The 22,840-nt window shown below is 35.7% G+C and overlaps 1 protein-coding gene across 1 annotated transcript in view; it reads left to right on the top strand.

Annotated features, from left to right (window-relative positions):
* The window catches only part of MDGA2 (MAM domain containing glycosylphosphatidylinositol anchor 2), a 1,021,793-nt gene that overhangs the window by 687,704 nt on the left and 311,249 nt on the right, over positions 1–22,840 (top strand). Inside the window, exon 6 of the mRNA XM_004454777.4 lies at positions 11,259–11,528. Within this exon, the coding sequence (XP_004454834.2) occupies positions 11,259–11,528 (270 nt within the window). The remainder of the gene's footprint in view (positions 1–11,258; positions 11,529–22,840) is intronic.

Here is a 22,840-nt window from a genome sequence, read left to right on the forward strand (position 1 = left end):
CATATCCAATAAAGGTTTAATATCCAGAATATATAAAGAAGCCCTACAACTTAACAAAAGACAGACACTACAATTTAAGAATGGGCAAAAGACTTGAACAGACAACTCTCCAAAGAAGATATATAAATGGCCAGAAAGGGAAGCAGATTTGGCTCAACTGGTAGAGCATGCATCTACCAAATAGAAGGTCCAGGGTTCAAACTCAGGGCCTCCTTAGCTGTGCGGTGAGCTGGCCCACATGTAGTGCTGATGTGTGCAAGGAGTGCCATGCTACGCAGGGTTGTCCCCCACGTAGGGGAGCCCCATGCGCATGGAGTGCATCCTGCAAGAAGAGCCACCTTGCGTGAAAAAAAGCACAGCCTGCCCAGGAGTAGTGCTGCACACATGGAGAACTGACACAACAAAATATGCAACGAAGAAAGAGACACAGATTCCCAGTGTCACTGACAGAATGAAAGCAGACACAGAAGAACACACAGCGAATGAAGACAGAGAATAGACAACAGGGGTTGGGGAAGGGGAGAGAAATAAATAAAAAATATATCTTAAAAAACAAAAACAAAAACAAATGGCCAGAAAGCACATGAATAGAAGCTCAATATTATTAGCTGATTAGCTGTCAGGGAAATGCAAACGTAACCTATGATAAGATACCATTTCACACCTGTTAGAATGACTGCTATTCCAAAAACAAAAAACAAAAAACAAAAACGGAGAGGATGTGGAAAAATAGGAGCACTCATTCATTGCAAGTGGCAATGTAAAATTATCCAGCCACAGTTTGGTGAATCTTCAGAAAGCTAAGTATAAAACTACTGTATGACCCTGCAATCCCACTAGTAGGTATAGACCCAAAAGAATTTAAAGCAGGGATTTGAATAGAATAGATATTTCATACCAATGTTAATAGCAGCATTACTCAAAATTGTCCAAAGATGGAAGCAATCCATGTGCCCATCAACTGATGAATGGATAAATAAAATGTGGTATTTACATACAATGGTACATTATTTGCCATGAAAAGAAAAGAAATTTTGATATATAGATGAACCTGGAAGACATCATGTGGAATGAAATAAGCCAGACACAAAAGGATAAATATTGTATGATCTCACTGATTGGAAATTATTAGAATAAACAAACTGATAGAGTCAGTATCTAGAGTATAGGTTATCAGGGGACAGGTTGGGGATAGGGACTGGGAAGTTAAGGCTTGAAATGTACTCTATTCTTATTTGAATGATGGAAATGCTTTGGTAATGGATGGTGGTGAGGGTAGCACAACATTGTGAATGAAATTAACAGCACTAAAACATATGTCTGAATGTGAGTAAAAGTATAATAACAATAATTTTTTTAAATCCATGGAACTAGCCAAATAGTGAACCCTAAGTTAAACTATGTACTATAATTAATACACAATTATAAAAATATTCTATCATCACTTTTAACAAATGTTTCACACCAACGCAAGTTATTAAAAATAGGTACTATTTGAGAATCCTATATTTTATGCATGATTGCTCTGTGAACCCACAACTTCTCTAACAAAAAGAAAACTTGGAAAATATCACCTTTATATATTTCACTATAGCTTTTGAAAATATATATGAGCTTTTTATTTATATTGCCTGAATGAGACTATCACCTCCACCACTTACTAGCCATGTGGCCTTAGGCAAATTATCTAAGCCCTTTTTTTCTCAGTTAGGTAATAAATAAACTAGTAATAGTATATCCTGAAATGTAAGTGTTTTGAAGAGTGCTTGGAACATGAACATATGAAAGACTGTAATTGTCTATTTGTAACTATAAAATCCATGAGGGTAGGATTTCTTTTATCTCCAATATCTAGAACGAAGGCTAGTTAACAGTTGGTATTTAATAAATTTGTGTTGAATGAACAACTTTTCTTAAATTGAACAGCTATATTCCTATGTTTAGTGTCAGTTTCTTCTGTTGATATCATTGAAATAGCTAATTAAGCTACTGATGGATTTTCCTATTTTTACCATGTCATGGTATCAATTTAGATATTTGAATATCCTGAGCATAGAGCTGTAATAAAGGTAGGAGGCTATGTGTCCATGTTTTCTCCTAATTAGGGTAGAAATCTGGTCTAGGCAGTCTTTTAGAAATTACCTGACAGCATTCCCTCATTATTCAGAGGAGCGTACAGAGGACTAGCAGAGTTAAATTTATTAAATGTTACTATTTAAAATTAGCTCTGAATTAATCTTAGCCAAAATTACTACAAAATAAAGTTGCAGAATTATTAAGAATCCAAAACATAACACTGAAATGCAGTGTCCCCAGAATGACTAGTAAAAAGTAAAAACTAATCTTTATCAGACAAACTCCTTTAAGAGAGTAGTACCTTTTTGCATGGCTCTGTGTTACAATACTGCTTGTAGAAAAGCCAGGTGCCTCTGTTTCAGCAGCAGTGGAGGCCAGAGAAGAATTATTGTTTTCTTTACTCTGTCACCCTGCTAAGGCCTCAGGAAGTATAGCTGTGCATCAAGACCAGATGGTCTTAGAGGTGATGTCTTTATCTGTTCTGCTATATTGCTCTTACAAGAAAGCCTTTAATCTTGAACTGATTTGTTGAGGCCATATTGTATTATCTACAGACTGGTCCTTTTATGAAAAAGCCATGTGCCTTTATGGTTACAGGCACACAATTTGGTTCAATATCATGGTTTACTCATAGTAATGTATGTGGTATAACTGAGCAAAGAATTATGTACAAAGAAGTATAAATAATTTGCCACTATAAGTGCTGTACTAAATTTTGATAGAGCAATTCTTGAGCCTTTACTTTGTAAGTTATAAAACATGGTTAGGGTCATATGTGTTGAACAGTGAAAGAATGGGTAGAAGTTTATAACTAGTATTTTTAAAAAAATAATTATCCAAAGAAATCCTGAATCATCTGTCATGTGTTTTCACATTGATATTTTATTTGGTGTGATGATGAGTAGTCAGGATGAAGGTGGTGCTTCTTTAATCCTTACATTCAATATTTTTTTCATTCAATAATAATTAGTACCCCAACAGTTGGCATAGCTTATTGACTGTGATAAGCTTTTTGCATAACTGACATTCCCCCCCTTAGAATACATGTTCCATTTCTAGTTTTACCTTTAATCTTTTTCAATGATTAGATTCAAACATAAATGTTACATGTTATATTTTTCAAAGTCTCATTTCATTGAAGAATGTCTTTACTCACTGTGCTCCAATATAATTGTGGTGGTTTGAAACTATGTGTACTCCAGAAAATCATGTTCTCAAAACTAACCCATTACTAAAAACCTTTTGTAAGTAGGACCTTTTGGATGAGGTTACTTCACTAAAGTGTGGTCCAGGGTGGGTCTTAATCCCCTTACTGGAGTCCTTTATAAATGGGATGAAGAGAGAAAGAGAGAGCCAGAGAAAGAGAGACATGGAAGTAAGAATCTGGAAGAAGTGAAATTTGGAAGAGAAGGGAGAGACCAGAAGATGCTACCATGTGCCTTACCATGTGACAGAGAAGTCCAGGATCACCGGTAACTGGTCTTCAGGAAGAAAGCATCACTTTGATGATTCTTACAGCCTCAAAATTGTAACCCTGTAAGGTGATAAATTCCCATTGTTGAAATAAACCCATTTTATGGTATCTGCTTTGAACAGCTTAGCAAACTATAACAGGGATAAACACCTGGTCAGAGATCACAGATGCACATGACTGCAGGCATTAGGTAACTGATATAAGCATGTAAAGTCACCTAAGAAAATTGGAAGTAAAAGGAGAGGGTTTTTTCTCTTCCTGCTAGGACATAGGCAGGGATTATCTGGCTGCTTTGTTCACTGATATATCCCAAGTGCCTAGCACATAATGTGATAAATAATACTGATAATAATAATAATAATGACATGAACAACAATGAATACTCTACCAGCTGAACAAAATAAAAAATTCATCAAAGGAAACCCTGGTTTAGGATTAAGTTACTTCTAGGAGACATTTATGCAACTTTCCATGAAAGAACCACATGTTTTCTGTCTTTTCAATCATTTCCAAAAATACCTGTTCTGTGAAAAATTAGAATAATGAAAACTATATATTGGCAAAGACTGGCCTGCATTAGGAATTATTTATGAACACTATTTCAGATATTGACATTTCCTGGAGCATCATTTTATATATAATTTCCCAATATGTTATCATTCCCAGGCTTCATGTGAAACAACCGATATGTGAATAATGATGATATTTCTATAATAACCACAACTAAATGGGTAGGTTATTTGAGGGTTTTGAATCAACTTCTAATATATTACTTCATTTGTATTATATGAAATGTTTACTGCTCCCTGTATTTCAGTGAAATATATATTCAAAATGCATTTCAATGAAATATATGAAAATACAGGATACTTGTATCTTGGTGAAATAACTAGTTCTTCTGAGAGAAACTTTTTCTATTCCTTTGTAGGCATAACTTAAGTATTTCTCTCCACATGGAAGAAGGACTTGGTTTATCTAGCATCCATATGTTTTCTACAATTTAAAAAAATATAAGGCCATGGAACAGAAGCAGAAATTCATTGTATTTTGTACCTCCACTCTCTTGAATCATACCATGCTCTTAGCTGTTCCAGACTTAGCCCTCAGATGGATAACAGTGTCTAGTCACCACCTATGTCTTCCTCATTCTCCTTTCTTTAGCCTTTTCATGTTATCGCTACACAGCAAACGAGCAATAACAGAACTTACAAAGAAATGAAGTTATAGCAGATGCTGTGAGTGCCTGTCTTATCTTCACAGCCTATTCTGAAGGGCACTGCAGCTTCTTTGGACAGCTTCCATATTCAACAGCTTTCTATCTGAGGACATAGGAAAGTATCCATCCAAAACATGAGGTCCCAGAATTAACCCTCCATTGACAGGAGTTGGATAAACACACCAGCATCCTTATCCCTCAGAGGGTGAGTTGTGAAGTGTGTTCTTCGCTGTCTATGAGAGGGTTCACATATTGGTGAGTCCCATTTTCCCAGTGGTTACCTGCTCCTTAGTGTACCCTTTACTGGCCTTTCTCCCTTCTCTTCTCCTTCAATATGCTTCCTGTGACAAATGCATCCAACTAAATTACTTGCATCAGGACCTGCCTTTTTGAAAGAATTCAAATTAAGACAGACGATATGCTATTGAAGGGTTTTTTTATCAGAGTTCATTGGAATTTGTTTTCCTTCTTCCTCTTGACTTTTCCTAAAACTCAGGTTATTTTCTAAATCTAGATTACTTCCATTCAGAGAAATATAGGTCTTAGAATATCTCTAATTTAAGGCAACTGGCAAATTTATGCAGTAGTTAACTGATTCATACAAAATTAATAAAAAAGTATGGGATGGAAAACATTTTAGAATTGAAAGCTCCAGAACCATGGGGTGTAAAAGTCTATAAAATGAACAGATGAATAGCACTGTGGCAATTTGAGATGATTTATTTTTATGAAACCCGAAAAAGAGAAGAATTATGTTTGTAAACTGGTCTGTTTCTCTGGGTGTGATACCCTTTGACTGTATTAAATTCAAGGGTTTTACGTTTACTTGATAAATCAATTTAAGGTCTCTGTTTAGACTAAGTCAGTAAAGCATGACTCAGGTTAAGTCCCCATGCCCTTGGTGAGCTGATATAAATGGGACATTCACTCAAGAAGACACAGGTAGGACAGAGAGAACTTTATCATATTTGATCCTGGGGCTCTGGAGAGAGCTGAGCCATTCACCTGAGAGTTTGCAGCTGAGTAACAGAACAGCTGAGTAGCTGACAAGACCTGGAAAGAAAGGAGTCCTATGCTAGACTTGTATAGGAAGCCAACTGCTTAGACTAGAAGAAGCTGGACCCATGGAGTCTTAGGAGGAAGAAGGAAGGAGAGACCAGGCGGCAGAGATTGCCTGCCATCTTGCTTCAACATGTGGCAAATGACTTTCGGGAGAAAGAAGCCTCGAGTTGGACTTTTTATGGCCTTGTAATTGTAAGATTTTACCTCAGATAAATACCCTGTATAAAACCGAACAGATTTTTTTGGTACTTTGCATCAAGACACCTTTGGCTGACTAATCCAAGCACTGTATCCTGTTTTCAGATATTTAAACCATGTTATCTTCATCAAGCTATTATGTTAGGTACCAGTAAGAGTAAAATAAATTAGCCAAGAAGTTATTGACCTTAGCTTAAGCAGTATTTTTTTCCTACACAATGTATTCTTAATTAATCCCAAATACACATCTTTGCATCACACATCCTGAAAACCATATAAGGAACGGAATCACTAAAATTTGTACTGGGCATGAGTCCAGGTCTACAAATCCAGGTTTGAAAGACATATATCTTCATTATTTCACAATTCAATTTTTTTTCAATGACCTTTTTTGCCATGTCTTAATTCAATCTGTCCAGTGTTTAATTTCTAGGAAATGCTATTGTGTATAAAGGCCTAGGGCATGTGATCTGAATTTTTTGACATGCACATACAGTCTGAGACTCTGCTAGGTCTCGTTCTTCTTCCCACACCACCATTGTGAAACTGGTTGCTGTTTCCTGGGTCATCAGAAATGCCCGACGGCTTTTTCTGTCTAGCCAGTCATACTATGACTTCTCACCAGCAAGGGAGGCAGATTTACTTTCTGCTCTTGACTATCCAAACTTCTAGAATCAGTTTGGGAAACAATTGGGCAGCCCTCTCTCTCTTGAGCGCACTAGAGTGACTGTTCTTCAGCTCAGGAAAACCTTTCTGTTTGCCAGGAGGAAATGTCATGAAAAGAAGGTGGATAGAATTCCCGCTTTCAGAGGTACTTCCTAAAATATAATTTCTATATTGCAATTATTGTAGTTCTGTTGTCTTAGTTTGCTAGGTGCTATGACAAATACCACGCAGTGGATTAATTTAAACAATAAATATTTTTGTCTCAAGGTTTTGGAGGGTAGAAGTCCAAACTCAATAAAGGTCATTCTTTATTGGAGGCATCCATGGCATTCTGGCACTGGTGTGCAGCCATTCTTGGGGTTTCTTGACTTGCATATCTGCCTCCCATCACTAGGCGATCTCTCTCTCCTTGTGTTTACTCTTCCAGTTTCCACTGACTTCCAATTTATTCCTATATAACTTCTTTGATTTCTGGTTTCTGTTTTTATTCTTTTTATAAAGCCTCCAGTAATATAGATTAAAATCCATCTTGATTCAGTTAACCACACCCTAAATAATAACATCTTCAAAGGTAAATTCAAGCCCACTGGAATGCACATTAAGATTAAGAGCATGTCTTTTTAAGGAGTAAATAATCTAGTCTCCCACATCTATTAGGAGTTTATAATTTTTAAAAATAGAAACCACTGGCCCTCCTCCCTCCCTCCCTCCCTCCCTCCCTCCCTTCCTTCCTGATTATTTATTTATTGTCATTCTAATTCATGTCTTTCCCAGGATCAACACAGATATACACATACACACATGTGTGCACACATGTGCACACATACATGCATGTGTGCATATGCATGTATGTGAATGGTCATCTATGTGTGCATTCTCACCACAAAGCACATCCATCATGCTAGAATATTGTGCTTATTTTGAAGAGGAGAGTCAAATCTCTGATAGCCACTGTGGTGACCTGTGGCTTCCAGCAATTAAATGCTGACAGTCTGACTACCACAGCAGTTATTTAGAAGGTTGCATGCATAGAGAATATTTCTAGCTAGTGATATGTGTGCCTTTGTTAAAAGCAGATTTAGTGGAATTATTTTGATGTAATTTGAACCATGTTTTTGCAATAATTATACATTATGTTTATATTAATCAATGGTTTTAAATCTAAATGTCTTGCTTCATTTGAAAGATTCCATTTACTTAATTTATGTATTTCAACTTTTTCTATTTCTTACTTTAGTTTGATGATTATTTCAAGTAAAAATTAAATAACTGTCCCACTCAGTGCTTCTCTTATCCCATTTCAGCCTTCACACTTTTCTCTACTACCTAAAATGAGCTTAAATATGAGCCTATTTTACTAGTTGCTATGATGAATAAACGAACTTCTAGATTCTGCGATTTCATTTTAGAACAATGTACTTTTCTCACAGCAAAAAGAGAAAAGATGATCTCTACGGCCTTTTATGTTTATCCCTATATAACAATGGAATAATTCTATGAACTCATGCAATAGACATTTACTAAAAACTTGGCTATGAATATGATTTAGTGCAATGACCTATATCTCCTTTTCATTACGTACACACCTATAAATTTACATATATACATAATATTCATAAATTAGAGTTAATGTGGAGTATGGATGCATTTAAATGTGTTTTTTTTATATTCTATAAGACTTACAAAGCTCCAAGTGTTACTGAAATATCCCTGCCATATGCTTCAAATAAACAGAATAATTTCATGTTACATTGACTTCATATTTTATACTACACTCATTTATTTCCTTCGTCACTTATTGATTTGCCTTAGTAACATTTATTAAATACTCACTATGTTCTGAACACTGGACCAGGCTATATGATTGATAAAAAGAATAATGACAAAAGAAAATAGTTTTTGAGTACATATTTTGTGGTAGGCACTAATATAAGTTATTTACATGTATTAAATCATCCCATGCTATTAAATGACTCCAATTAGTTTCCTCTGGTTTAACAATGGGGAAACTGAGACACTTAGGGAGTAAATAATTTTCCAAAGTTCATAAATTATTAAGTGGCAGAGTCAATATTTGAAACCAGGTGTGCTTCACCAGAAATTGTCCTCTCGCCATTTAACTGTCTTGCTATAGTGCAGAGAATGCAATCATTGCACTTTCTTCTGACTGCAAAATCAGAGTAGTAGACTGGATAATATTATACAATGTCCTGTCAAAGGGAAAATAATGCTATGGATGCCTATAAGATAACGAATAACTAGAACCAGATTTTTTTTTTTAGCATTACTTTTATATACCTCAAATTAGGGAAGGAGCATGCATGCCCAAATGAATTCTTTTTTTTATACCTCTCCCTTTTTTTATTTTTTTCTCTACAACAGTACTTTTGTACTTAAACTTAATGAAGCCTACATTATCTATGGTTCTTGAGCAAAATCTCATAATTTAAAAAACTAATATTTATGGAATCAAAGTTAAGACAATAGAAAGAATGACAATATTTGAACTTAATCTTTTGGGGATTGAAAATAAGAAAATTTTGATACTAGAAATAAGTATGAATATTCTTAAAGGTTTGAAATGATTAGCCATTTTGTGGTCATTTGTTACTACTTTTATTTTAAATGTAGTCATAGGAAATAAGTGTCATCTTCAATGAAACTAACCTGGATAACATTGTTTTTAATTCAGGTTTGGAAAAGAGAGCTTTTAAAATAAGACTGTGAATATGGTTCCACAACACATTGTGGATAAAACAGTGGTCTTATTACATATGTATCATTTTATGAACTTTGAAATACTCTTGAGCTTTTCCTTACATAATGTCTAAAAGTAACATCTTTCTAGAAGTCAATTTTAGGGACAAATTTTTCTTGACCAAATATCACCATTGTATGTTTCCATAATTAAAATTAATGCCATTAGGCCTTGGGACTTTTAATTTAATTAAATGTGATATAAAACAAATGAACCTTATTAACATGATGTAAATATTAGACTCTATAATTATATTTTAACTAATACTTGTTTACTTCAAATAGGGCTGTTTTTGCATATTTTTTACCTTTCCATTATGATATATTAATAATTGATATATATCAAATATATATATTGATGATATATTTAGATATAATTCAAATTATTTTCAGATTACTAATATGTTCCAGCAGTTTAAGAACATATAAAAAGCTGATACTTCTTGTCTATCAAATTGTAGTATTTTATGAATATTATTTTTATTACGTGCAATCACAGAAGGTTTTTATAAATCTTTATAATTTAATGATGTTAATACCTCACAAATGCTAATGTTAAGACAATTTGGAAAATTCCATATTATTTAAGACAATATCAGAATGGTCAATATGTAATTAGATGATTAAAAAGATCATCTAAAAAATCATGACTTTCCTGCAGAATCAGAATATGGAATTGTTTCTTTGCTCTCCAATGGCTTTTAAAAAAACAAACAATACAAAACAAGGTAGACAATACTGAACCATGGAAGATGTTTAGCTTTTATTCTGAGAAAAACACTCTCCAACTCTAAGCTAAAGTTAATATCTAAAAAAATCACACCCTACAATTTAACACTTTAAGTGTTTCTAATGTGGAATGATTTCATAAAATTCACTTCCAACTTGACATAAAATATTTTTGAATGTTTGAACTCAAACACCATTATAATGCATCCCCTCTTTTTTTATTTAGGAATGTATTATTTAGGCTGACTCTGCAGTATAAGCAGAGAAAATAAAAAGTGTTGTATGTGAACAAGAGATTTTGTGAAGTTTCGTTGTGAGTGTTTGAGGAAAAATCTTTAACAGCATTTTTATTGAATGGATGTTTATCTTTGTATTTTTCAATGTAAAGATTGTAAAGGACTTATTTTCAATGGGGGGATTATTATAACCCAAACCATTAGCGGGTGACAGGCATAGTTTGATAGCTATGCTTGATCTCTTATTTATTTTTTATTTATTTCTAAGTTTCAAAGCAGTGTGTATAAGCACTCACTTTCTAGACCTTTATGATTGGAGAGGATAGGGATGAGGTATGGGGACTGCGTTAGAATTAAATCTTCCTGTTTTTCCTTTCAAGAAGAGAAAAACAAATACACAACATGGTGTGAGACTGGACTAAGCCATGCCTTCATCTCTCACTCTGTTGTGTTCAGTTCAGAAAAATTTATCATTTCTCTTTAGAATGTTCTAAAAATTAAATAATTGATCATCTTTACCTTGAAAGCACAAGAATTAAACAGCTGCAAAATCTTTACTGGGAATAATGAAAATATATAGTGATCTTCAACACTAAAAGAAAAGAACATTTTGTTTTAAAACTGTAATCTTCTTGTTATTTGAATTTTGGAACAATAATCAAGGGAAACATAAATTTTAATTCCCCATTAAATCTTGTTTAAATTTGAGTAATAGAGTTTGCTTTTGGCAAAAGAGAATAAAATTTCACTTTAATTGTTTGAATGAGTAAATATAAAGCATGCTGTTGAAATATGGTGATAGCATATCTAAACAGGTGCATGTTCTTTTGTTTATGTCTTTTAGCATCTCCGTCAATTAAACTCTTGGTGGATGATCCTATAGTTGTAAATCCTGGAGAGGCCATAACATTAGTATGTGTTACAACAGGAGGGGAGCCTGTACCCTCTCTCACTTGGGTCAGGTCATTTGGCCCTCTGCCTGAAAAGACTGTTATGAATGGAGGAACTTTAACTATACCTGCCATCACCTCAGATGATGCTGGCACTTACAGTTGCATCGCCAATAACAATGTGGGAAACCCTGCAAAAAAGTCTACCAACATCATAGTAAGAGGTAAGTTTGCTTAAAGAACATTACAACATAGATTTCCAGGTTAGTCAGGATAACTAAAAGCAAATTATTTTTTATAGAAAACTATTTTCTCAAAAAAAAATTTATATAGCACATATTGAAAATTGCTTATAATCAATGTGACGATACCTAATTGTAAATTGAAACTAAAAACCCTAAATCTTAATAACAATACTTTATATATGCATTAATAGTTTTAATTATCTGTTCCTAGTGATACCATTGGGTATTTTTCTTAATTTATTCTTAGAAAAATTGGTAAAACTGTACATGAGGGATAGAGCATAATATGTTGCAAAGAGTTTACATATTAGTTTAGGAATATAATAAATTTACCAATTAAATGTTTAATAAATATTTATTGAACCTGTATTGTAAATAGGCCTTTAAATTATGGGAATATGCAGAGATCTATAAAACATTGCCCTGTCCTCAAGGATTCTATTCTCTGCGACGGTTTGCTCGGTCGGTAGAGGTGGGGTCTGGCTGCGGACGAGGGGTCGGTCCAGCTTAGGACGAGGGGTCGGTCCCACTTGGGACGAGCGGTCGGTCCGGCAGCAGATGAGGGGTCGGTCTCACAGGGGTTGCGCGGTTCGGCTGACGGGGTCGCCCGGCAAAGCCGGTGATGAAGGGGTCACCCGGAGAAGCAGGCGACGAACTGGGGACAAGGGAGGCCAGGCCCTTGTCGGGGGCTCTCAGGACTGGAGGGCGCACGGCAGAAGAACTACCGCAGAGACAAGGTAAACACCCAAGTCCACTTTATTGAGGGAGAGGCAACAGTTTTATAGGGGCTGGGGAAGGCTGATTGGTCGAAGCCATGCCCTGTTCTGATTGGTTGCCAGAGAAAGGTCAGTGGGCGGTACTGGACGGGGGAGGGGTGGTGATTAGGGATTGGCTGTTGCTGTTGCTGGGGGAAGTGGCAGGCTTTAGTGATTGGTGGCTGCTGTTGCTGGGGTGGGGGGCAGACTGGAGTTTCCCACCCACGCCTGGCTGTTGCTGCTGTTGGGGGGAGGGAAAAGAGCAGACTGGATTTTTCCACCCACGCCTGGCTGTTGCTGCTGTCGGGCGGAGGGAAAAGGGCAGACTGGATTTTTCCGCCCTGCGCCTGCGCAGGGAGAAAGAAGAAGGGTGCCGCCCCACAAGGCATCGTGTGGCGCCATCCGGGAGGAGGGGCGGCCGCGGAAGCATGGCTGCTGAGAAGGGGAGACCCGAGGGCACTCTGCGCCCATGCCGAGCTTCCTTCAGGGGTGGCGGTGGGCCCGACCAACCACCCTATTATGGGGGCAGCGGTTTGGAATAGGCCTACCGCGGCCGCCGCCCCTCGCCAGGCCAGCAAACCACACTTCAGCCCGAGGGGTGACCGCAATTCTCAGTTAGTGAAAATAAAATAAATAAATTAATAGCCATACAATAGGTTTTTGGTAAGCAAAACAAAGATATAAAAATAGCAAAACAAAGATATAAAGTTACTAGGGGATATCAAATGTCATTGGTACTATTTAGTCTGGATAGGGGTTTGACAGAGATTGGAAGAAGACACGAAAAAATCTGAGAGAGAGAAAAGGGCGTAGTTTATTTGAGGAATTGACACAAAATATGGATACTAAGTCAATAGTAGCACTGATGTTCTGGTGTGGCTGCTAGATGATGGTTGTACCTGTGCTACAAGTAGAGTAGACACTCTCCCTCTGTTTCACAGGATGTGAGGTTTCTCTGTAAAGAGAGCATATGCTTCTGTATGCCTAACTTCACAGGCATGGTTCTGGATTAAAAGTTGAAGATGGACCCTAATGACTCTAAAGTTAAAATAGTCATCCATATGCCCAAGAGAGTGCTGGTAGCACACAAATGAAAATCTTTCATGACAGGGAATTATGATGGGAGAATATTAGAAGATTATCATTTGTGATTTTGTCATTATAGTATAGTGAATTTAGAATATAGGTTTTTGTGATGATAGTTACCTGTTAATGTCCAAACTGTCAAAAATATACACTTGATCAAATTGTATTATAAAATGCAGTCTATTTTTTCAAAATACTGCAATATAGTATAACTTAAAATACAATGAGTAGCACACTATCTGCCATACAATTTGAAACCGTGCAATGCAAGATGTACCATTGTTTTATATACTTTGAAAATAAAATATGCTGCCAATTAAACCATAGCACAGTGTTTCCTTATGACATGGAATCTTATTTCTTACTACTTATTGGAAGAGTTCTTTTAGATTCATTTATACTTAGGTTTTCTTTTGAAACATATATTACCACAAACATATTGGGAAATAAAAGCAAAATAAATTAGTTAGCATATTCCTAAACATTTTGCACACTCAGGGTCCAACTTTTAAATCACTTTTCATCTCAGAGACTTTCATGACCTTATTTTTCTGTGCAATATTGTAGAATACTTATAATTCAGAATTACGAAGAAAATGTCTCTATGATTTTTTTTTTCCAAGCCAGGTAATCACTGCTTCCTAGCTGATAACAACTGTAATAGACCACTGAATGCAAGAAGCATCCTGATTTCACAAATGTTAAAATGTGAAAAAAATATTTTTATCATTAATGAAATGTGGTATTGGTTTCAATTGTCCAATTTAGCAGACTTTTACTGGGCAAATACCATCTAGTAAGGACTCAGCAAATATAAATAATACTGGAGAAAAGTCAATGACTAAATTCCTAACTTCTACATTCAGAGGAATTTTCAATTGTGCAAGCAAGATAGAAATACAAAGGAAAAATATTAGGGAGTGAATAAAAAGACAGGAGTCACAGGTGGAAATATCTGACCTTCCTATTTAAAATTGGTGAAACTGGACTTCTTTTAACCCCTGTCTGTAAGTAATCAGATTCTGTTCTCTTCCATTCTCAAATTAAACAAAAAGAAAAGAAAAGAAAGAAAAAGGAAAAAAAAAAAAGAATGTGAGAAGCTGTATAAAGTTAACAATATTTGTTTCATTATTTGAGGTGTTTTTTCTTTGCTTTTTTAAATACCTGTTTTTTCATGTAGCCATGGAAAATACTGCAATAATGATTATGAGATTAAATAATTGTATCCTATCCTTATGAGTCATAGATATAATGCGTTTTTTCCACTATTCTGTCAAGGACAGGAACTTAATAGAAAAAAAATGATGTGAATCCAGTTTGCACCATGGGATCATCTGGAACTCTGTTGGACCCCTGTGCAAAATGTCCAGCATAAAATGCTTGAGTTGTTCATGCTCCCTCTGTAAAGGCCTAATTTAATCTGCATCAAAATGTACACTCAAAAATGAGCTGATACTCCCCACTCAATCTAGAAATTTTCATTTGTATCCTTTCAAAGGACAGTTTCCAACTTTGATATGAGTGACCTAACAGAAACATAGCCCAAACAATTTATTTTTCAAATCTATACTTTCTTTCTATGTCTTTACCTTATCTGAACTGCACATTTCATAGTTGTATTTTATTGCTAATGAGCCTTCTCAGCAGTAGCAGTCACATAATTCATAAAATCAAATTTGCATATAAGCTTATGAAAAGTACCCTGGCTAAAAGTTTATAGATTAAACTGTGGAGAAAAACTACCGCAATAATGTGAGACACATGATTTCTGCCCATGGAAGCCAAGGAATTCTGTTAAGGAAAAATAGTTTTCTTTATTATATCAAAGAAATTATTTTCAAGGCTTCTGATTTTGTAGACTTCTGCAGTATCTTATATTAACTGTGTCATGTACACAGGGGAAATAGAGCCCCAGGTCTCATTTCTGTAATTCTCATTTTCTGTTATTTTAAATCAGAATCCATAGATCAGGTTTTCTGAGTAAGCACAAGCATCTTTCATGCATGGAAGTCCCATAACAATTTGAGAAAGCCCGTGCACAGAATAAGAGCATAAGGTGAAGATAGGAATAAAACTCTAGAAAACACTTTTTAGAAGAGAACCCCCAGAGCAAACGTCACTTTGGTGAGCATCAGGTGGAGGCCGAGTGACACCTGGTCACTGTGACTCCCAGCTTCAATGACTCTGGCTCTCACTGCTGCACTGTGACCAGATCCCTCCACAACGGGCTTTGTATCTGCACCGAATGCTGCCTGGGACCTGACTCCCGAGACCTCTTGTTAAAGGTAGCCTTCTTTTTTTTTCTTTTTAAAAATTTATTTTATTTCTTTCTCTCCCCTCCCCCCCAGTTGTCTGTTCTCTGTGTCTGGACTCTGTGTCCATTTGCTGCGTGTTCCTCTTTTTGTCTGCTTCTGTTGTTGTCAGTGGCACGGGAATCTGTGTCTTTTTTTGTTGCGTCATCTTGTGTCAGCTCTGCGGGTGTGCGCCACCATTCTTGGGCAGGCTGCACTCTCTTTCGCGCTGGGCGGCTCTCCTTACAGGGTGCACTCCTTGGGCGTGGGGCTCCCCTATGCGGGGGACACCCCTGCGTGGCAGGGCACTCCTTGCACGCATCAGCACTGCACATGGGCTACCTCCACGTGGGTCAAGGAGGCCCAGGGTTTGAACCGTGTACCTCCCATGTGGTAGGCGGACACCCTATCCACTGGGCCAAGTCCACTTCCCAAGGGTAGCATTCTTTTAGCCCTCAGGGCAATGGACTTTCCAGACTCTGATATCCTCTACCTTGAAGGTATTGTGTGCCTTTTACATGCTTATTGCAGGTTTGGTGGTTTTGGCAGCTTGGAATTAAGCAAGCAAATAAATTGCTTTGAGCATTCAAAAAAAAATTAAAAATAAAAATAATAAAAGAGAGAACACTTTAAAGTAAATAATATAGCATGGCTCCTGACATGATCACAATGACTTTAATGTAATGTCCTATAACTTCTTTAAATTTTATCAAGTGGCTTAATCTTTTCCTGCTTCCAGAAGAAATGGCAGGCAGACCCTTGACCCAGCAGCTCTTTCTTAAATATAGGGTCCTACAGGGCATTCAAATGATAAATACAATTTTAGTTCAATGTTTTTGAATGCATGATTCAAAATAATAATGAAATTCCAAACTTGATTTAATGCAAAATATTCTCCTGTGCCCAGCTTGAGTTCATTTTGGGCTGGAGACCTGCCGTGGGAATGGGGAGTGGAGTAGTGTTAACTTCTTCTTCTTCCTGTCTATTCTCCAACCCCAGACCCAGCACTTGGTAGTCAAGTACTGACCCACTCCCCTGTATTGAGATGGGATGAGGAGATCTCTGTTTAAAGCCTTCTTTTTCCCTATGTGGGATGTATCATCACTGGACACCTCTCTCTTGATCCACACAAATGTATCTCTCTTCTAGCCAGAGCGTTATGGTTCCAACCTCATACCCTGAGTATCCTGTGCTGAACCTCCAGCCCCTTTCTTCTGAAGTTTTCTCTCTCCTCCAGGTAGCTTACTGAAAAGAGCCTAAAATGATCTTGTGATGCCTTTTCTTCCCTGTGTGAATCACATGTTTACTAGTAAACTCTGTGAGAACATAATCTGAAGGCAGCCACCTCTACATATTTCCAAACAGGTTTTGGTTTCCTCAGGCATGAGTCAGTCATCATTACAGAGAAAATATTTCAAAGCTTTGACTTGTCCCATGGTCCCATGAAACGTCCCTTAATAGGTTTGAAATTAAAGAGACAGTTTCTCCTGTCTCTTTATTTTGGATATTTTGACACATTCACCATATTTCTTCCAGTAGATTAAAAAAAAAAAAAAAAGCCTCTTCAGAGATCTTCTATTCCAGACACTCTTTTAAACTTATATACACTGTATTCGATATTGTAGACTAGGTTCCATAAATAAACCTATACATATAAATAATTACTCAAACAAAAGAACTTCAGATCTTTTCCATGAAACAACCAGGGATATTTTTTACTAGATTATCATGGTGGTGGTATTGCGTGTGTGATTGGTTTGTGTTTAGGAAGGTTGGGTGGGCAGAGAACTAATGCACGCACTCATTCAGAGACTTTGGCTGAGGATATCTCTTCCATCATCAATTCTGGAGTTACTAAGGTTCATCTGAGCCTTGCTTCCATTCCTGTCAGCGAGAAGTTAAATGAACACACATGGGAAATTTTTATGAGCCAGCTATGCATCATTTCCAGTCACATTCTATTGGCTAAATCTCAGCTACATGATCATACCCAGTGACTTACAGGGTGGGAAATATATTCTAACTGTGCACTCAGGAATAATAAAATATGGATTTTGGTCAATAATTAGCCATCTCTGCCACATCGATGCAAGGGCCAGAGTGATTTAAATCATCTTACTGTCCTGTTTAAATTCCTCCCATGGCTTCCCTTCTCACCTAGAATGAAATTCAAATTCCTCACCCTCATTTCGCATCCTTCTCTTTACTGTTGCTGCTGTAGACACACTGTCCTTATTGTTCTTCATATTCAGAGGTTTCACTTTTAGATTAAATGATTAAGACTTTGATTGTGCCACTACAGTAGGACGTTGAGTCTCCACCCCTTTGGTGGAAAAACTGCACTGCAGAGAAGGGAATTTGGAGTGTTGAGTTGAAGCCCCTCAGGAAGTAAGCACACAGAGAACTTGGTCATGAGGCCTGAGAAAAGAGACAAGCTGTTTGCCCGATAGTTTGCAGCTGCAGAGACCAGAGAATGAGCAGCTGAGTCCAGAGAGAGGCAAGCCCGGCGAAGAGAAAACCCAGGAAGCCTGAGCCCATGCAGATGGTGGCAGTCATCTTGCTCCAACATGTGGCAGAAGACTGGTGAAGGCCTTATGGCCTGGTAACTGTATTTCTACCCCCAAATAATACCCTTTATAAAAGTCAACAGATTTCTAGTATTTTGCATCAGCACCCCTTTGGCTGACTAATACATCTACCTCAATGTTCATTTACCTTTATTTCTTTTCCCTTTTTCTCTTTAATTTCATCAGCACATTTCTTAAATCCATTATCTTTGCAAAGTGGCACTATGAACATGTTTCTCTCTTAACTTTAGAATTTTATTTCAGCATATTTTTGTTGGCAGTTTCTCAAATTCATAGCAAATATGGAGAAATAAAACAATGTCAATATTGAAATAGAGTTAACCTTTATGGAAGAAGTCAATATGTATTCAGTAGGGCATGAATTTACATTTTCCTAACTGCACAGAAATATACTGTAATCTCCAAGAACATCATAACCCTCTGTTCTGAAAAATGTTGACCTACCTAACTCTAGTTTATCCACATGAAACAACTGAGTTTTTAAAAATCTCAATTTTAATTTTAAACATATTTGTTCTCAAGTTATTAGATTGAAGTATATCGAATATTAGTAATGCTAACATTTCAAAATGATCATCTTTAGGTTTATTACAAAAAAGCTTATAATTCTGAAATTTTATGATTAAAAAATACTCAGAATAGTAGAATGTGCCCATTCTGTTTAGGTAATAGTAATGGCTAACATTGTTTAAGCATTTACTATGAGCCAGAATGTGAGGCACTATATACATTAACCTCTTAAATCATTCCCAACAACCTTATGAGTTAGAAAATATTAGTATTTCCATTTTAAAGAAAAGTAAATGGAAGAGGAACAGTTAAGTAACTTCTCAAAGGCAAACATTATTTAGGCAGTGAGGCTGGCCTTCAAAAACCATGTAATATGGTTCCAAGGTCACAGTTTTAACCAAGGTACCATAGTGCTTCTCAAAAGGTAGCCAGATTTTTAAAAATACAGAATTTAGAAAAATTGAACTGGCCAAAGTTCTTTGCTATTTCCTCTATATTTGCATTGCAGGAAACGTTATTAAGATTCTTTCTGGGTTTTGAATATGTTCTTTTATATATATATGGGGGAAAAAACCTCATCCCCAGAAATATAGAATCCTCAGATCTTTGTTCTAATTATACTGTTTCTACTTCCATTTATATAAACACTTTTAATTGGAGGAAATTCTGTGTTTCTGTTACCCACAACTTTTCTCCTCAGTAATAGCAGACATACTTAACTTCAAGTTCTGGCCAATATAGTGTTTGTAGCTTATGTTTTCTGTATAGTACTGCATTCTGAAGGACTCAGGATGGTTCTTTGTCTTTCACTGACTGTCCTGGGAATTACTGTACATAACATTAAAAGAATTTCTAGTAATTAGAAGAGATGAATACAATCACTTGATACACAATACAAGATATCTGCACAATTAAAATATGCAGGAGAGGGGACAAAATAATTTACATAAGTTATAAATGTTTTTTATTGAAAAGTATATATCTTGAAACTATTCATCAGAAAGTAAATCAGAGCTGATTAACAATTTTCAAGAAATATTTATCAAATTTAGCCCACAATGCATTTCTAAATGAAAATCAATTGTGAATTTCTACTCATGAGGTTAGCAAGGTTCTTCCCAATCATTTAGATTAATCAAATTTAATTTTAAGCCATTAATATATAGACTTCATATTAGTCAGTCAAAGGGATGCTGATGCAAAATATCAGATGTGGGTTTGTTTATATAAAAGGTATTTATTTGGGGTAGAAGTTTACTGTTACCAGGTCATGAAGTGTAAGCTTACCTCCCTCACCAAAATCTATTGCCATGTGTTAGAGCAAGATGGCTGTCGATGTCTGCAAGGGTTCAGGCTTCCTGGTTCCTCTCTTCCCTGGGCTTGCCTCTGTCCAGGCTCACCTACTCTGTTACCTCCATAATCCAGCTGTAGACTATTAGGTGAATGGCTTGTTTCTCTTCCTGGGGTCTTCTCTCTTTCCTCACAACCAAGCTCCTCTATGTGCTTACTTTGCAGGGCTCCAGCTCAAGACTCTGAACTCCCTTCTCTGTGCTGCAGTTTCTCTGAGAGCTCCCACCCACCAAGGGGCAGGGACTCAACATCCTACTGACATGGCCCAATTAAAGCCTTAATTATTATTTCATAAAGTAAATGTAAAACCACTGTATCCAATACACTCTAATATGCCTGGAGGAAAAGACCAGTTTACAAACATAATCCAATATTTCTTTTTGGAATTCATCAATAATATCAAATGGATAGAGTTATTCCATAGCCTTTCTATTTAAAAGACAATCTGTAATGATAATAGCTGAACAAAGCCAATCTTTTAATATTCTTCAAATGCAGAGCAGTCTGCTCTGTGCAGGTGTTGCAATTATTCTTGTAGATTAAATGCTCTATTTCTATTTTCCCAATTTAATGTTCTGTAGTAATTACATGTGCCCAAAATACCAGGGGGAATATTATTATGCTTTGTAGTTCTCGAATGGTTTTATTACTATCTTTTTAAATTAATCAAGTCTACACCTAAAACTTATTAAATTTAGTTCTCATCTAAATTTAGATAGCTCAGTTTTCTTTTATAAATAAGATAAATCTATATTATCTTTGTTCTTTGAAATAACATAAGGATTAAATAAAATATTTCAAGTAAAACAATTTTGTCTAGATAATATATTCTTATAATTACTTTTCAATTAATTTTATACAGAAAACTTAGTTATAATAAATACTTAGATTATTCTGCTTGATAGAAGTCTCTCTTTGTCATGTTTACTCTAGCCAAAAGGAGATGTGCCAATGAGTAGTAGTGCTCTAAAAGTCAATATTGATTAATATCCCAAAAAGGAGTTTTTCATTCAAGCAGCATTGTTTTAAAAATTCTTAAATCACTTTTTTGAAGGCATTCTATGATAGTTTTTTTTTTAATATCCCACCTTTATAAAATGGTATTAAAATTGTGAATACTGATGTGAAAACACATCAGTTAAAATTTTTGCTCTATTGTTATGGAAGGTACTTATTTACTAGAACTACTATTTCACCACAATTGGTGTGTGTGGATTAAATTTTTACCTATAGGCAGTAAGGTGTAGGGAAAGATATATGTAATCTGGCATTGGCTTTGCCTTAAATTAGGTCTGACATTTTGAATATATAACTAGACCTCTCCTTATTTCTCTATAAAGCTAAGAAGTTGCAGTATAGAAACTCTACTCTACATTTGCTCTGACCATCTACGACTCTACAATAGCAAAATTTCCCTTGACCCACGTCCATATCTAAGTGTTTTTGGATTTAACCACAGTTTATTTTTGTTTACAATCTCACTCATACAATTGAATAAGGTTGCATGGATATAGAGATATACACATATTAAAACAAAATCGTATTCTTAAAATGTATGTATTAGTCACCTAAGGCTTTCAAACTAGAAGTGATGCATTCAGTAGATATTTAGACATTTTCTACTCCAGGCTATATCTGTGTCAAATGGCATAAAGGCCATAAAAGGAACATGTGTAGTTCCTGAACCCACAAAATTCATATACTTAGAGGGAGAAAGGCAGGGCAACTCATTCCACATAACTCTGGAAGAATAAACTAATGCCACAGTAGAAGCATAGGCAATGAGTTGTTGCAAGTTCAAATAAAGAAACAATTCTGATTAGGGACATCAGGGACAACTCTATAGAGCACACTAGCATTTTAGCTGAGTTTTGAAAAATGAGACTTCTTACATATTCAGAAAATAAAGTGTGTACTTTCATTTGCTGCCCAGAGTGTTGACATTAACGTTTGAGTTTACTCTATTTCTTATTTGTGAAATATGAGAAACTATTGAGAGTGCTTTAAAGAACCACTTATGTTTAACTTTCGTCTTTTATAATGGAATGTTTCAGAAACCTAGTGATTTATGCATTTTTATTCTGTGATTTGAAAATAAAGCTTAAAAATTATTTTTTGAATCTTGAATTCTACACTATTTATATACAGTTTTTAATTGAATTAGTCAACCTGACAAATTGACTGTTTGCTCTTTCGGTGTTTTTATTCTCTATTTTCCTTTGAATCTGTCCAATAACTTTCCAACATCAAGGCTCATTCTAAATATTTCAGGAAATACCTAGAGTCACTCAAATCTAATCCTTAAACTATTAGTCTTTAGACTTTATAATATAATTTCTTAATTTTAGCTTTCAAGTAATCCTTTCTAACCATTTTTTTTTAAACCACATTGGGTCAACAAATATACCTACTGAAAATTGTGTGTATATGGAAATCCTCAACCCAGTAATTCAATACCAATTTAGATCGGCCAAGTTTTAGTGACTAGTAAGAAAATTCTTTTCTAGGAAATGTCCATAAATTAATCCCCAAAGTATTTAATTAATTTCAAAAATCCTAAAGTAGGGGAAATACTCTTGAAACCTACCGAAATTCAATTATATTTATTTTTACTTGTCAATTATAAAACTTTGGGGGTTTTTTAGTCACAAAAATATTAGGATTAATCTTTCCATACTTCTTTCTGTGACTACTGTCCAGCAGGTTGCCGT

This window comes from Dasypus novemcinctus, chromosome 3 (genome assembly GCF_030445035.2).
Source record: "Dasypus novemcinctus isolate mDasNov1 chromosome 3, mDasNov1.1.hap2, whole genome shotgun sequence".
Taxonomy (NCBI): domain Eukaryota; kingdom Metazoa; phylum Chordata; class Mammalia; order Cingulata; family Dasypodidae; genus Dasypus; species Dasypus novemcinctus.